This window comes from Dipodomys spectabilis, unplaced genomic scaffold (genome assembly GCF_019054845.1).
Source record: "Dipodomys spectabilis isolate Male_0828 unplaced genomic scaffold, ASM1905484v1 ptg000422l, whole genome shotgun sequence".
In the NCBI taxonomy this organism is placed as follows: Eukaryota; Metazoa; Chordata; class Mammalia; order Rodentia; family Heteromyidae; genus Dipodomys; species Dipodomys spectabilis.
The window spans coordinates 7,198,651-7,215,456 of record NW_024871099.1 but is presented as its reverse complement, the minus strand read 5'-3'; the positions used below and the strand labels follow the sequence as shown (position 1 = coordinate 7,215,456).

Here is a 16,806-nt window from a genome sequence, read left to right as displayed (position 1 = left end):
GGGCAGGAAAGCCTGTGAGATTTTTTTTTTCCTTGTCGGTCATGGGGCTTGAACTCTGGGCCTGGGTGCTGTCCCTCAGCTCTTCAGCTCAAGGCAAGTGCTCTCCCACGTGAGCCACAGGGCCACTTCCAGCTTTCTGGTGGTTTATTGGAGATAGGAGTCTCACAGACCTTCCTGCCCAGGCTGGCTTTGAATGATGATCCTCAGATCTCAGCCTCCTGAGTAGTTAGGATGATGGGCGTGAGCCACGACCGGCCACCTGTCGGATTTTTAAAATCTCTAACTTCCCAGCCCAAAGCAGGCAGTGGAGAGATGGTTCAAATGGTAGAACGCCAACATTGAGCAAAAAAGCTAAGGGACTATACACAGACTATAAGTTTTCACAGCCTTAAGTACTAGCGTGCATGCGTGCGCACGCACACACACACACACACAAACACACAATCTATAAGAGATACTGGTGCCATGGCTCCTCTGAGTTTTAACCTCAGTACTGTCAAACCTTAAAGGGAAGAGAGGCTTTGTATTGGGCATTGGTATTTTCACACATCTGTGGAGACAGTGAACAGTGGACAGGGACTGGTGTTTCAGGTTAATAGACAGAAGCCCTCTCTCTAGTCAGGCATGCCAGGCTCTGATAAAAGGCACTCCTGCTCCATTGAATCTTTTTGTCCCTCCTCCCTCAGGAAGGCCACCCTGGCTGACATTGTGGAACAGCTGCAGGAGAAAGAGGCAGGCCCGGGGCTCCCAGCTGCAGTGGTAAGTTGACCAATGGCTGGCTGTGGGGGACTATGAAGACCCCTCTCCTTAGAGCAGGACCAAGGATCTCAGAAACAGTGATCAGTGTCCATCTCCGTACCTGCACCTGCACAGCCAACGTGGAACTCTTTTTTTATTTTTTGGCCTGTCTTGGGGCTTGAACTCAGGGACTGAACACCGACCCTGAGCCTCTTCGTGCTCTACCACGATCCACAGCGCCACTTTCAGCTTTTTCTGAGCAGTTTATTGGAGATAACAGTCTCACGGACTTTCCTGCTTAGGCTGGCTTCAAACTGTGATCCTCAGATTTCATCTTTCTGAGTTGCTACGATTACAGGTGTGGGCAGCACCCAGCTTCAACATGGAACTCTTAGGACACCCAGAGGCGCCCTACAATCTGAAAAATTCTCTTAGGCCTGGTGTTGATGGCTTACACCTGTAATTCTAGCTACTCAGGAAGTTGAGATCTGAGGATCGCCATTCAAAGCCAGCCTAGGCAGGAAAGTCTGTGAGACTCATCTCAATTCACCACCAGAAAACCAGAAGTGGCGCTATGGCTCAAAAGTGGTAGAGCATTAGCCTCAAGTGAAAAAAACTCAGTGACAGTGTCTAGGCCTGAGTTCAAGCCCTACAAATGACAAAAGAAAAATCCTTCTTAGAAAGGTGGAATATCTGGCTGGGAATGTGGCTTAGTGGTAGAGTGCTTGCCTAACATGCATGAAGCCCTGGGTTCCATTCCTCAGTACCACATACACAGAAAAAACCAGAAGTGGCGCTGTGGCTCAAGTGGTAGAGTGCTAGCCTTGAGCAAAAGAAGCTCAGTGACCAGTGCCAGGTCCTGAGTTCAAGCCCCAGGACTTGCAACACACACACGGGTAGAACCTCTAACCTAAGAGATCATCCCCTCCCCAATCCTTACCCTTCACCCTACACACATAATTAGGTTCATGTCCTGGACTCCCTATTTCTTCAGCCTTGTGGGGACCCAAATTTCCTCATGGACAGCCACAAAAAAGAGAAGACACCCCTAGATTTCCCTTTACACCTGACCTATAGGTCCAGCTCCCTTTTCTTCCCACATTTGGGCAGGATTCCTGGCAGACTCACACCCAAGATCTAAAGGAACCCCCAAAGAGTTAACCAACCAGTCCCGAGTTCCTTCCATGCTAGCCTCCAAGGCAGACACGGATGGGACCCAGACCCAGGGCGCCTCCAGACAGATAACCTCCATGCCCTTCCCTTCATTCACACAGCCATCGCTGCCCCAGCCTCGCGAGCTTCCCCCGGGCCGCCTGCCTAATGGGCTTGAGCCGCCCGAACGGACACCTCGGCCGGATCGGCCGCGGGCTCGGGACCGGCCCAAGCCCCGACGGCGGCCGAGGCCCAGAGAGGGTGGCGAGGGCGGGGGAAGCAGGCGCTCACGCTCCGCCCCGGCCCAGGGAGGCTCCGCCCCCGCGCCTCCGCCCCCGCCCACTCACACGGTGCAGCACGAGGGCTTCCTGTTGCGCAAGCGCGAGCTGGACGCCAACCGCAAGTCATCCAATCGGTGAGCATGTGGGCGGGCTTTCGAAGGCGGAGCCTCCAGGCTCACAATGTCCAATCAGTGAATAGCAAAGCATGGGCGAGGCGGGACTCAACTTCTAGGTAGCGTAAGCTATGAATGGGAGAGGGTCTAGTTAGTGGCTGAGTGGACGGAGATGGGTTGGGACCTTGACAAAAATGTCCTGAAGCCGGGCACTGGTGGCTCACGCCTGTCATCCTAGCTGCTCGGGAGGCTGAGATGTGAGGATGGCGGTTCAAAGCCAGCGACTATGGTTAAGGAGCAAGCCAGAGGTGGAGTCTTGTCACGAGGGTTCTAGTGACGTATGAGGTAGAGGCTCAAGATGTCATACACCATCTGGGAGTCTTGAGGAGGCATGCATGTCTCAGTCACTCAGGAGGCTGAGATCTGAGGATCAAGAGTTAACGCCAGCCCGGGCAGAAAAGTCTGAGAGATTCTTACCTTCAATTAATCAGCAAAAAGCCAGAAGTGAAAGGGTGGCTCCCGGTGGTGGAGTGCTAGTCTTGAGTAAGGGATGGTGATGCACAGAACCTGGAGGAGACAGTAATTGACTATTGTGGGAGTAGGCTAAAGAAAGACAAGCCCTGGAGGCACCGCACTGGGCAATAGGCTTGATATTGGGAGCCTTAGATGATTCCCACAGTGCAGGAACAGCCAGCCACAGGAAAGAGAGCCCTGGGTAACTGTGCTAACTAGCTTGGACAAAGGCCCATTGGTCGGAAGGTCTACTGCCAAGCCACAGTGTTGTAGCTTTGCCTAAAACTTTTATGTCATCTACCCAGGTCGTGGGTGAGCCTCTACTGTGTGCTCAGCAAGGGGGAGCTAGGCTTTTACAAGGATGCCAAAGGCCCAGCCTCAGGGGGCACGCATGGTGGGGAGCCACTGCTCAGCCTGCACAAGGCCACCAGCGAGGTGGCTAATGACTACAAGAAAAAGAAACACGTCTTCAAGCTCCAGTGAGCAGGCCCCCATCCCCCGACCCCATCCATGGCAGGTGGGAGGGATCCAAAAGGCCCAGCTTGCTTTATCCAGCAGGCCTTGGGCTCCCCTGAAGGACATTGGGAAGGGAGGAAGAGGGAAACTGGGCCCCTTGAGATCTTTCAAGTCCTATGTCTCCTCTTCCAGGACCCAAGATGGCAGCGAGTATTTGCTTCAGGCTAAGGATGAGGTGAGATGACCCTCTATGTAGCCCTCAAAGTGATATGGCTGGTTGGGTGACTGGGTCCTGATCCAGAGTGATAGGGCTATAGCAGGGATGTACATAGGCTAGCGTTATCAAGGCTATAATGACAAGATAGTGGGAACCCAGGGAAGGCCCCTAAACCAGGAGTGGTAGGAAGAGGCTCAGCGAGGACTGCCTGTAGTCCCTGATGCCAAAGTCCAACTTCCTTACCTTGGGTACTTAGGTGATATTGGAAAGATAGGAGGAGAGACTAATTTCCAAAAGGGGTGATCCAGGGTCTGGGCACCAGTGGCTCACATCTTTAATCTCAGGATAAGATCTGAGGCTCCCGGTTCAATGCCAGCCTGGGCAAGAATAGCCCATGAGACTCTTAGTTCCAATTAACCCGCAAAAAAAAATACGGGAAGTGGGTGTGAGGCTCAAGTGGTAGAGCACCAGCTTTGAGTGAAAAAGCTGATAGTGCAAAGGTCCTAAATTTAAGCTACATTGCCAGCACGCGCGCACACACAACTGTGAAGTAGGCCTTATTCTGCCAGCCCTCATTTTCCTTATCCCTAAAATAATTTGTTATGATAGTGTATTTGTGAGAATTAAATTAGTTGATACATACAAAGTACTTTACTCAGAGTCTGGAAAATATCACTGAACTATATCTGCCAGGATATTTCCCCTTGTTTTGATGATTTATCTCTAGCAAAGGTTGCATATAATCCTAGATACGTGTAAGTGAAAGAATTCACAAAAGTGCCCTGAACAGACAATGGTACATTATAGATTGCTGCGTAAGTGCTTGTGTCCTCATCTTTATTAACATGATTACCTGGGGGGAATGAGGGCATTCAGTTCTAGATCATTCAGCTCCTGTCTTCCAAATATGGACCCTGTGTCCTGCTTCTTCCTCCAGGAGGAGATGAACGGTTGGCTGGAGGCTGTGGCGGCTTCGGTGGCCGAACATGCAGAGATTGCCCGTTGGGGCCAGACACTCCCTACCACATCGTCTACAGATGAGGGCAATCCCAAGCGAGAAGCCGGGGAGCGCAGGGCCAGTGGGCGCCGGAAGTGATCCCCAGCACCTGCCCCCAGGTTCTGACAAATCTCCCTGGCCCTCCTCTCTTGCACTGTGGGCACAAAGACACTTTCCCTTCCGCAATGGCCGCGGAGGCACCCTGACGGGCACTGGAAAGGAGGGGACTTCTCCCACACCCCAAGAAATGGGTGGGTGTATGTGTGGGGGAATTGCTGCCCCTATAGCCATATCTTGGGCCCCTTCCCGCTCGCCAGCCCCATCCCCCCACCCCAGGTGCTGGGGATCCATTATTTTTATGCAATAACTGAGCTTGGGGGGTGGCGGGCAGGGGGCCAGTTAAGTCAAGCCCCTCCCCTACTCCAGTCCCCAGATCCTGCCCCCCCCTCAAAAGAAACTGAAGTGGTGGGGGCAATCATTCCTGGACTCCTCTCCGCCCTAAGGATGGGCACGGGGGGCGCTGGTGAGGTCCCCTGGACCATCCAGGGTGCTAGGGGTGGGGAGGGGACAGCCCCTCCTTGCCTTTACCTCACTTCCAATGCTGCCTTGACTTCTGTCTGGGAGGGGGGAGCTAAGGGGCCCAGGTCCCTGCACTCTGCCACCTCAGAGCCATGCGGTTAATTCCTGACTTAGTTTATTTTTGCAAAACGTCGACCCCCACCTCTATCCTTCCCCCTCCCCCTCCCCCTCCACCCCTGCCCCGCATCCGCGCCAAGGCTTTTAAATGGGAGGGGGCGTCAAAGCTCAAGAAAAACAAACACCTGTCTTCCTCTCCTCCCCCCCCTCCAACTGTAAATGACATGTCACAGGAAGGGAGGGGAGAGGGGGAGCCCTCCCCCCTGCATGCTTCTGGCTGGAGCACCTCTCTAGGGAGTCTGGCAGGGTATCGGGTTGTGGCAGTCCCCCCATGGCCGCCTGGAGGAGCCGCTGGAGCCCCGGGGTGTGGGTGTGGGGCAGTGTGGCTGGCGCACACTGTATGTACCTATAATAAACCCTTTGGCTTTGACGGTCTGCACTGGTTTGTTCGCGCGTTACCGGCTCAAGCAGGAGGCTTGAAGAGTGGGCTGGAGTGGCGGGGTGCAGGGACCTTCTTTATGTACCCCTCCGTGTGGGTTGATTTCTTGGTCTAAATACATGCTCCTCTGTACTGGTACTGGAAGCTGGACTCAGGGCCTGGGCACTGTCCCTTAGCTTTTTCCTTCAAGGCTGAGCACTCTACCACTTAAACCATACCTTCACTTCTGGCTTTTTGATGCTTAATTGGAGACGAGTCTCATAGACCTGTCTAGGCTGGCTCTGAACCCAGATTCTCAGTTCTCGGCCTCCTGAGTAGCTACAATTCCAGTCGTGAGCCACTGGCACTCACACGTGCGCTTTGATGAACCACTAAAGTCACACCTAAACCGCAAACCCTGAAGCGATGGGAAAAAAAAACACAAACTTCCCCAAAGAAGCCACGGCGCCCGTCCGCTCCGTCCAGGGCAGGAAAGGCGGATCCCTTTAAGGAGGCGGAGAACTAGTTGCGACCTGCGAGCACTCTGTCCAATCACCAGCTGTCCCGGGAGTCTCCTAACCAATGAGCAAGCATCGGGGGCGGGATTTGAGTGCACACCCGGAAGTGAGTGCAAGCTGACCGGCTCACCCCCAGGGGCCATGGCGGCGGCTGAGACGGCGGCCGAGGGGGTCCTGGGTCGCGGCCCTCCCGGGGAAGTGATTCATCTGAACGTAGGAGGCAAGAGGTGATGGTGGGAGATTCCTTAGACACCCCCTCCCCCCCATCCTCGGAGCCGGGGAGCCGGATGGGAGTCGTAACTTCATCCCTGTCAATCAAGGGTCGCCCCGCCCCCGTGCGGGGAGGCCCGGAGCCTCCCGGGGTGGGCCGCGAACTCGCGGCGTCCGGCGGGGGGGGGGGGGGGGAAGGGGGGAAGGGGGCGTCGTGTTTCACCCTCCTCCCCATTCTTCATCTCTTGCTTTCCCGGTTTAGATTCAGTACCTCCCGCCAAACGCTCACCTGGATCCCAGACTCCTTCTTTTCCAGGTGATCGGGGAAGGGAGTTTGGGGCGAGGTAGGGGTGGGAAAAGAGGGCGGGGTGGGAGGGGGGAAACCTAATCTGCACCATTTTCCTATCTCCCATCTCTGGTGTGTGGTTACCTGCTGTGTCTCCTTGCTGTAGTCTTCTGAGCGGACGCATCTCGACTCTGAAAGATGAGACTGGGGCTGTGAGTAGTCAAGCCACGGCTGAAATGGGGCGGCCCATAGCGGGGAGAGCATCCCACTCAGTCCCGCTTTGTCCTGTCCATCCTTTTCAAATCCCCCCCCCACCCCATCTTTCCATCCCTCCCTCTCTTCCTCCCTCAGATCTTCATCGACAGGGACCCCACCGTCTTTGCCCCCATCCTCAACTTCCTACGCACCAAAGAATTGGACCCCAGGTTAGTATGGATGAAAAGGAGGGAGGAAACACCACCATCTTCAAACCCTTAGAAATCTCTTAAGATAACCAAAAAGCTCCGCTCCATTTGGCTTACTTAGACTCTTGATTCTAGTAGAAATGAGTGCTTTAGCTAGGGAGAATGGCTCATAACTGTAATTTCAGCTACTTAGGAGGCCGAGGTCTGAGGAGCACAGTTCAAAACCAACCCAGGCAGGAAAAGTCTAGGAAACTCATATCTCCAAAAAGTCATGAGAAGTATTGCTATGGTTCAAGTGGTAGAGTGCCAGCCTTGAGTGAAAAAGTTCTGGGACAGCACTAGGCCCTGTGTTTAAGCCCTAGTACTGGCAAATAAAAAGAAAGAAAGAAAAAGAGAGAGAGAGAGAGGGAGGAAGGAAGGAAGGAGGAAGCGGAAGGAAAGAAAGAGGAGGGAGGGAAAAGAAGGGAAAAAAAAAACTGCCTTCCCAAATTTTCTGTACAGTTTTCTTTAACTTCTCCTTCAGAATTCTTTGCCCTTTCCTATACTCCATACCTTGACTCCTAGTCAATTCCTCTACCCAGGGGTGTCCACGGTTCCAGTCTCCTTCATGAAGCCCAGTTCTATGGGCTCACTCCACTAGGTAAGTGGGGATTCTCAGTTAATATGCTCACTGCATAGGCAACCAGTCTTCTGGGGATGCTTCCTGAATGTTCCCTATCTTTATTCCCTCTCTCTCCTGAAAGAGGGGTGGGTTAGAACTAAGACCACAGGGATTTGGCTCTGCCTCTGAGGGGATTTGCTTATTCTGTAGAGAAAGAGATAGGGAGGTAGAAAGGGACCTGCCTCAGCATCCCTTAAAGCCCAGCTTTGAGTCCTTCGTTGCAGTTCGTCGTCTACAGCTGAGGGAGGAGTTGGATCGATCTTCCTGTGGAAATGTCCTCTTCAATGGTTATCTACCTCCACCAGGTGAGAAATCCCAAAGGATAGGCTGTAATCTATATTTAACACAATGCTTCAGCCTTGTGAATCCTGAGACCTGATGGGAATTGTAGTTCTGTATCAGATGTTTGGCCTGATGCTTGGAGAGGAAGTAGGAAACAGTATTTTCCATGAGGCAGTGGGCCAGATAATTCCTTGAAAGCTCAGAAGCATACACTAGAGCACAATGGAAGTTGTAGTCCAGCATTGTTTTCTGTTTAGGAAGATTTTGGAAGAACTAGGGTCCTTCACATAGAAAGGAGGAAATTATTGATTAGACTCCCCAAGACAACCAGCCAGCCCACCTTTTGTAGAAAGTGCCCCCAGAGGCTGTTGGGAATTGTAGTCCACTAGACTGCTGATTAGTAGAAGGGACAGAAAGGGGAGATTTGATGTATGGCTTTATTTCCTTAGCCTCAGTCATTATCTACAGTTGTAAAGTTTGCCAGGACCTATGCTATTATTTTCCTTAGCTTTACCCGTTTCCAAAAAATGTGTGTACATGCATGCATGCACACATGAGTGCTAACACTGGGCTTGAACTCGGGGCCTTATGCTCTCACTTGGCTTTTTCTTTTTTTTTTTTTTTTTGGTCGGTCGTGGGGCTTGAACTCGGCCTGGGCGCTGTCCCTCAGCTCTTCAGCTCAAGGCTAGCACTCTACCACTTGAGCCACAGTGCCACTTGCGGCTTTTTCTGCTTGTGTGGAGCTTAAGAATTGAACCCAGGGCCTCATGCATGCAAAGCAAGCACTCTACCACTGAGCCACCTTCCCAGCCCTCACTTGGCTTTTTCATTCAAGGCTGGAGCTCTACCACTTGAGCTACACTTTCATTTCCAGATTTTTTGTTGGTAAATTGGAGCTAATTGTCTCCTGGACTTTCCTGCTGGGGCTGACATTGAACCATGATCCTTAGATCTCAGCCTCCTATGTAGCTAGGATTATCAACGTGAACCACTGTGGCCTGGCTGAAAGCTTCTCTTCATGTTAATATTGTAGTAGCCCTAAACTCTGCTCTGCAATAGACTTACAGGCACTGGGAAGGGACAAACTTGCTGTGTGACTCAGTGTCATTGAATGCTGCATCTGTATGAACATGAGGGAAGGGAGGAGGCAATATACACCCATAACTGTCATTACAACTATCACTACTCTATCCCTCCCCCAGTGTTCCCAGTGAAGCGCCGAAACCGACATAGCCTGGTGGGGCCCCAGCAGGGTGGAGTACGCCCAGCCCCTGTACGTCGAAGCAACACGATGCCCCCCAATCTGGGAAATGCAGGGCTGCTGGGTCGAATGCTGGATGAGCGAGGCCCTTCTCCACCATCAGGTAGCTTTCTGTCTTCCAGGGAGGTAAGGGCAGCCTGTGGACCCCTATGATCCTATTATAGGCCCTTGTCTTTTTCCCAAGGACAACCAGAGGAACCTGGGATGGTGCGATTGGTGTGCGGTCACCACAACTGGATTGCTGTGGCCTATGCCCAGTTTCTTGTCTGCTATAGGTGCCAGGAAAGGGGAGCGAGGGGGGGGAGGGTCTGATCTTGGATGGGGATGGTCTGAGATGGTGGTTAGTAATCCCTCCCCTCCCTTCCCCTCACATCCATCAGGCTGAAGGAAGCCTCTGGCTGGCAGCTGGTATTTTCTAGCCCCCGCCTAGACTGGCCTATCGAGCGCTTGGCACTAACGGCCCGCGTACCTGGTGGAGCACTGGGGGAGCATGACAAGATGGTGGCCGTGGCCACAGGCAACGAGATCCTGCTGTGGGCTCTGCAGGCAGAAGGCGGAGGCTCTGAGATAGGTACTACTGCTGGCCTTTTCCAGAACCCTCTGCCCTGGAGAATTCTGTAGACTGTTAAAATAGCCCACCCCACAGCATTCTTAACCCCATGAGAATTCTCTGTATCCCATGAGAATTCTCTGTATCCCATGAGAAAGCTCCAACCCTTCAGAATTTCATATCCTGGCTGAGCATCATGCTTCACACCTGTAACTCAGGAGGCTGAAGTTTAGATCTCAGTTTGAAGCCAGTCTGGGGCAGGAAAATCTTTGAGATTCTATTTCTAATATAATCAGCAAAAAGCCAGGGAAGCATGGCACAAGTGGTTGAGCACCAGCCACGCATGTGTGAGGCCCTTACTTCAAACCTCAGTAATGGGTGAGAAAAAAAGAATTTCAAATCTGGTTGGAATTCTTTGGTCTCTTAGGAAAATCCTCTTCTGAGGAAAATCTTCTTAGGAAAATCCTCCCTGGTACAATTTTCTCCCCCATCAAAGTCCACTCTTTGTTAGATCTCTTTGCTCTGTTAGAATGTTCCATGGGAGTAAAATCCCAGGGCATGTTAGAATCTGTGTTGTTGTTGGTGCTCAACTTTTTTTTTTTTTGGTCTGGTCGTGGGGCCTGAACTCTGGGCGCTGTCCTTCAGCTCAAGGCTAGCCCTCTACCACTTGAGCGACAACGCCATTTCTGGCTTTTTTCTTTTTGCTTATGTGGTGCTGAGGAATCGAACCCAGGGCCTCATGCATGCAAGGCAAGCACTCTGCCACTGAGCCACCTTCCCAGCCCAGTGCTCAACTTCTAAACCAATCTGTCCTTGGGAAAAAATATATCCATCCTAAACCAACATATTTTTATTCATTTGTTTTTGTTTGTACAAGTACTAGGACTTGAACTCAGGGCCTGAGTGCTGTCCTTTCGCTTTTTTACTTAAGGCTGGTCCACTTACTGCTTTTTGCTGAGAAATTGGAAATAAGAGTCTCACAGACTTTCCTGCCTGAGCTGGCTTTGAACTGCTATCCTCAGATCTCAGTCTCCTGTATATGGAGGATGATAGGTATGGGCTACCTGCACCCAGCTTTTTTTTTTTTTTTTTACTTTCTTTCTGCTGGAATTTCTACTGGAAAGAATTCCATGGCCCAATAGGATCCTCTGAGCCTTGGCGTTCCTGCTGCCACATCCCTCCCTGTGAAATGGGGTCCTGGCTGACTCTCCTTGTCCCGTCCTTGTCCCCCACAGGAGTCTTCCATCTGGGTGTGCCTGTGGAGGCCTTGTTCTTCGTGGGGAACCAACTCATCGCCACAAGCCACACGGGGCGCATTGGGGTGTGGAATGCTGTCACCAAGCACTGGCAGGTCAGAGCTCTGGCCAGCCTGGAGTCCCCCTTTCCAGATCATGTAGCCTGAAAGAGGGGTTCCTTTCTTTCCCACTGTACCTAGAGAAAGCCAGGAGATCCAGTGGTGGGCAGAGCCTGGTTATGTGTGTGTCAAAGGTCTTCCCAGGCCAGGCACTGGTGGCTCATGCCTGTAATACTAGCTACTCAAGAGGCTGAGATCTGACAATTGGGGTTGGAAGCCAGCCTGAGTAGGAAAGTCTATGAGACACTTACCTCTAATGAACTACCAGAAAACCAGAAGTAGTGCTGTGGCTCAGGCAGTAGAGCACTGGCCTTGAGCAAAAAAGCTCAGGGACAGTGCCCAGGCCCAGAATTCAAGCCCTATGCCCAGTACACAGAAAACAAATTGAAGAGAAACAGAGATGGAAGTTCAAAAGGGAAGGCCATGTGCTGGTAGCTCAGACCTGTAATCCTAGCTACTCAGGAGGCTGGGATCTAAAGATCACAGTTCAAAGCCAGCCCAAGCAGGAAAGTGTCCATGAGACTCTTAGCTCCAATTAACCATGCAAAAACTGGAAGTGGCGCTGTGGCTCCAACTGTTAAAGCATTAGCCTTGAACAAAAGAGCTCAGAGTCCTCCACGGTAGAACCCCTGTTTTCACTGTATTTGATGTTGGTATAATTTGTGGAGGGGAAGGGAAAAAACAAATTGTTTAAACAGGGATACAGGTGGACCCATTGCAACAATGAGATGTACAAGATGTTATGGCAGAGGGGGGACCGGGGAGATGGGAGGGCTGGGATGGGAAGGGGAAACAAAGGAGGAGGCAACAATGCTTGATAAGAAATGTACTCATTACCTTGCTCATGTAATTGTAACCCACTCTGTATGGTATTTTCACAATTAAAAAAAAAACTTATTAATTAAAAAAAAAAAAGAGTTCAGAGATAGCTCCCAGGCCCAGAGTTCAAGCCCCACGACTGACAAAAAAAAAAAAAAGTTCAAAAAGGAGGTACAGGACACGTAGAGATAGGCTATACCTGGCCAGGCTGGGAGAAGTAAGTTTGGGACCAAGGTGGGTCTTGGAGGGAAGGAGGGCACTTTGTGAGAGGTACAATAGAAGCAAAGGTGTGGAAGGTACCATACTACCTACCACCTCCTGCCCTGCCTGTCCTGGCTTCAGGTCCAAGAGGTGCAGCCAATTACCAGCTACGATGCAGCTGGCTCTTTCCTCCTCCTGGGCTGCAGCAATGGCTCCATCTACTATGTGGGTGAGCAACAGCTTCCTGGGGACCAGAGGGGTCCAGCTGGGTGCCTGGAACACGGCCTCACTCATCCCTCCCCCCCATCTTCCCCAGATGTACAGAAGTTTCCGCTACGCATGAAGGACAATGACCTCCTTGTCAGCGAACTCTACCGGGACCCTGCGGAGGATGGGGTCACCGCCCTCAGTGTCTACCTCACCCCCAAGACCAGTAAGCTCTCACACAACTTACTCTGCCCCCCACCTCATTACCAGCCATCCCAGGCCCAGCCTGTAGCCACGTTGCCACTTGTGTGGCCTAGCATGGGATTTATTATTTAGTCATTCAGCAAACATTCATGGAGCAGTGTTTTTAGGGCTTAGCTGGGGCCCAGCCTCTCCACTGGAGGCAGAACTGGCCGCTGGGAGTTCATCTTGCTGTTTCTCTTCTATACCTATGGTCAAGACATGACTTTTTTTTGTTTGTTTGTTGGTGGTGGGGCTTGAACTCTGGGCCTGGGTGCTGTCCCTGAGCTCTTCAACTTAAGGCTCTACCACTTGAACCACAATGCTACTTCTGATTTTCTGGTGGTTAACTGGAGTAGGAGTGGTTAATTGGAAAACTCATGGGAGTTCCTGCCCAGTCTGGCTTTGAACGGAGATCCTCAGATCTCAGCCTCTTGAGTAGCTAGGATTACAGGCGTGAGCCACTGGCGCCAGTCTAAGGCATGACATTTGTATGTTCATAAAACCAGAAAGGTAGCTGGGTGTTGGTGGCTCACACCTGCAATCCTAGCTACTCAGGAGCCTGAGATCTGAGGATTGCAGTTTGAAGTCAACCCCGGGAAGAAAAAGTCCTGTAGACTTCGTGCCCAGCAGACTTTCATTTTTCTCTCTTCATGTCATATCTATCTGTTTGTCTGATTCTGTGTCATCCTAATTCAGTTTCCTAGTTCCCCGTGTCTCTGTTTTTCTATCTCTTCTCTCTTACTGTCTTAAATTTTGCTTGTGGTCTTTGTACTGTGTTCCTTTGTCTTCCTAGCCCCGTATTTCCCTCATCTTACCATCTCTCTGTGTGTCTGTATCTGTCTACTTGCCAGCCTGCCTGTCTGTCTCTCTGTCTTGCCCCCTGATCTCTGGCATCTCCCCTGGATCTGTCTCTTTCTGTCCCCCTTGGTTTTTGTCTCTCTGTGATGCAGGTCCTGTCTTTGTCCCCCACCAGGTGACAGTGGGAACTGGATTGAGATCGCCTATGGCACCAGTTCGGGGGGTGTACGAGTCATTGTGCAGCACCCCGAGACCGTGGGCTCGGGGCCCCAGCTCTTCCAGACCTTCACTGTGCATCGCAGCCCTGTCATCAAGATCATGCTGTCTGAGAAGCACCTCATTTCAGGTGGGTCCCCTGCAGGAGAGACCAGCTGGATGGCCGCAGAGAGGCAAAAAAGAGTCACTCTGGGGTTCTGGAAGGGTTGAGCTTTGTGAATCCCATGGCTGAGCCTGACTCTCTGCCGTCCTGTGCTCTCCTCAGTCTGTGCTGACAACAACCACGTGCGGACGTGGTCTGTGACCCGCTTCCGTGGCATGATCTCCACACAGCCGGGCTCCACGCCCCTGGCATCCTTCAAGATCCTAGCTCTGGAGTCAGCTGATGGGCATGGAGGCTGCAGTGCTGGCAATGACATTGGTACTTCCTGGCTCCTGGCCCCTCCCCACTGCCTTGCCCGCCCCTCCCCAATGACCCCTGTAGGTCTCTGTCGACCAATCGAGCTGCTCTAGTTGACCTTCACCATTGATTGCTGGCCCCTGCTAACCTCCACTTGACCCCCTGATGACTCCTGTGGGGCTGTCACATTCACCAATTCCTACTGATAGCTTCCTGGCCCAGGGCCCCACCCACCCCCAGTCCAGCACCCAATCCCCTGATGGGCTTGAATTAACCACTGGTCCCTTTCTTCTTCCCTGACCCCACCCAGCAGCCTGGGAACAGGACCTAGGTCTAGAAGGGGGTTCAGCAGTGGGAAAGCAGGCCTTAGGGTCTGGAGGTCCAAGGGTCCCTGGCTAGCCCTGAACACCCACCCCTGGCTGTCCAGGCCCCTATGGTGAGCGAGATGACCAGCAGGTGTTCATTCAGAAGGTGGTGCCCAGTGCCAGCCAGCTCTTCGTGCGTCTTTCAGCCACTGGGCAGCGGTAAGGACTGTCCTCTGGGCCACAGAGGCCAGAAAAGGGGTCTCCATGGGAGGGCAAGCATGCTTGGTGGCTCAAATGGTAGAGTGCTAATCTTAGTGGAAAAGTTAAGTAAGGGATGGTGCCCAGGCCCTCAGTTCAAGTCCTAGAACCAGCAAAAGCAAAACAACACACACACACACACACACACACACACACACACACACACACACACACAAGCGGACTTGCACAGCCAGCGCAGCCCCTGATGGCTTGTTGTCCGCAGGGTGTGCTCCGTGCGCTCCGTGGACGGCTCCGCCACTACCGCCTTCACCGTGCTGGAGTGCGAGGGATCCCGGCGACTGGGCTCCAGACCCCGGCGTTACCTGCTCACTGGGCAGGCCAATGGCAGCCTGGCCATGTGGGATCTGACCACAGCCATGGATGGCCTTGGCCAGGCACCTGGTACTCCCTGCCTCACTTTGGAAGGCAGCTGTGCTACCCACTATACCACCAACGCCCACCCTCCCTGCCTCGCTCTGAACCCAGCCCAGGGCCCCCTGTCACTCCAGAGCCTGAATCAAAGCCTACTGTGGTGTGATCTCCTTTCTCACCCTGTCCTCCAGCTCCTTACCCTCACTTCCCCATCCTCCCCTTCACCTCTGACCCCTCCCTGTCACTCTCCAAATCTTTTCACCCATCTCAACCCTGGATGCTTGCACTACTACTGTCTTGCTCCCTGACGCTGCTTTCTGGGCCCCCAGCAGGTGGTCTGACGGAGGAAGAGTTAATGGGACAGTTGGAGCAGTGTGAGCTGGCCCCACTGGCTTCCTCCCGGTCCTCCCTCCCCAGCCCCTCACCCCGGACCTCACTTACCAGGTAGTAGCTCTATTTCTCCTCCATTTTATGGTGTGTATGTGGGGGGGGGGTATGACAGGCAACAGCAGTGTGGCCCTTGGGGGAGGGGCAGCCCACTGCCCCATGATGCCAGGTGCCCACCTCCCCCACCCCCTTCAGTCTCCACTCAGCCTCCAGCAACACCTCACTGTGTGGTCGCCATGGGAGCCCCAGCCCCCCACAAGCAGAGATCCGGCGCCGAGGGGGAGGCAGCTTTGTGGAAAGATGCCAGGAACTGGTACGGAGCGCGCCAGAGCCCCGGCGGCCACCCACACCAGCCCCTCGGCCCTCGGCGGGTCTTGGGACACCCCTTGCATCTCCCAAGAAGAAACTCAACGAAACTTCCTTTTAAACCCAGCTTGCCAAGGTGCCTTTGGATACTCTGCTCCCAGGGGACTCAGGTGCCCTTCTCCCCTTTCCCCCTCCCTGCCTGCTTCCCGTGGGAGCCCTGGGTTCAGGGCCAGGGCCTCCTCCAAGCAATCATTTGTTACTAGGTCTCCATTTCCCCTCCTCCCCCCACCACTACTTTTTTAGGAAGCCAAAGTAACTCTCCTCAATAACATTTTCACTGCCAACACCCTGTTTTGTATTCTTAGATTGTTTGGGGAGGGGGTGGCCCCTAGGGAGATGTGGGTCCTAACCGGGTTCCTGGTGGTAAATTTATGAGTATTTGCCTCTCCTGGTTTAAGAAATGGCTTACCATCTGACTTCAGGCATGGCTGGATCCAGGGGTTCAAAACCCTCATCCCCAAGGGCTTTCTCTTATCTCTTGGATTTGCTTTCCTCTAGGATGCATCATAGTCAATCAGTGGCGAGACGATCTTAGGGAGCTCTTTAACATTCTTTTGCTTTCTAGCAGCAGAAATCATAGGGTTGATCATCATTGGCTTGAGTTGGTTCAGATGAGCATTTCTGAACCCTTTAGTATGGTCACTGTGATGGATGGCTATAGGTCTTGTCTCCCAAGTAGCTGGAATTATGGACATGGACTGCTACACCCAGATGGCATGGAGATTCCTGACTCTCAAAATCTAGAGTAAACAGTTGACCTAAAAGGCAATGGATTCTAAAACCTGTGTGTTTCAGATTTCCTCAAACTCCAAAGCAAATTTTGTTTTGCTTGGTGCTGGGGATAAAACCCAAGGCCCTAGCTTGGTGCCTGTGGCTCACACCAGTAATTCTAACTACTCAGGAGGCAGAGATCTGAGAATTCCGTTCAAAGTCAGCTCAGGCAGGAACGTCTGTGAGACTCTTATCTCCAATAAGCCACCAGAAAACCGAAGTGACGCTGTGGCTTAAGTGATAGAATACTCACCTTGTGCTGAAGAGCTGAGGGACAGTGCACAGGCCCAGAGTTAAAGCCCCACAACTGAAAACAAAACAAAATCAAACCCCAAGGCCTTATGCATGCTAGGCAAGTTCTCAGCCACTGAGTTGCATGCCTGTCATGAATTTTTGTTTTAAATATTCTAGGACAT

The 16,806-nt window shown here is 52.4% G+C and overlaps 2 protein-coding genes across 2 annotated transcripts in view; both read left to right on the top strand.

Moving 5' to 3' along the window:
* Positions 1–4,641, top strand: part of Sptbn4 (spectrin beta, non-erythrocytic 4) — a 56,841-nt gene extending 52,200 nt beyond the window's left edge. The window contains 5 exon segments of the mRNA XM_042667955.1: positions 687–759; positions 2,013–2,305; positions 3,103–3,276; positions 3,446–3,488; positions 4,408–4,641. Of these exon segments, the coding sequence (XP_042523889.1) occupies positions 687–759; positions 2,013–2,305; positions 3,103–3,276; positions 3,446–3,488; positions 4,408–4,566 (742 nt within the window). The 3' untranslated portion in view covers positions 4,567–4,641.
* Positions 4,642–6,125: 1,484 nt separating this feature from the next.
* Shkbp1 (SH3KBP1 binding protein 1) lies at positions 6,126–16,459 on the top strand. The gene is made up of 18 exons (XM_042668149.1): positions 6,126–6,266; positions 6,512–6,565; positions 6,702–6,747; positions 6,887–6,960; positions 7,521–7,579; positions 7,825–7,905; positions 9,085–9,246; positions 9,328–9,418; positions 9,524–9,714; positions 10,929–11,044; positions 12,209–12,296; positions 12,384–12,500; positions 13,491–13,661; positions 13,797–13,952; positions 14,359–14,455; positions 14,718–14,896; positions 15,196–15,310; positions 15,449–16,459. The coding sequence occupies exons 1-18, from the start codon at positions 6,181–6,183 to the stop codon at positions 15,678–15,680; spliced, it is 2,115 nt and encodes a 704-aa protein (XP_042524083.1). The 5' UTR covers positions 6,126–6,180; the 3' UTR covers positions 15,681–16,459.
* Positions 16,460–16,806: the final 347 nt, after the last annotated feature.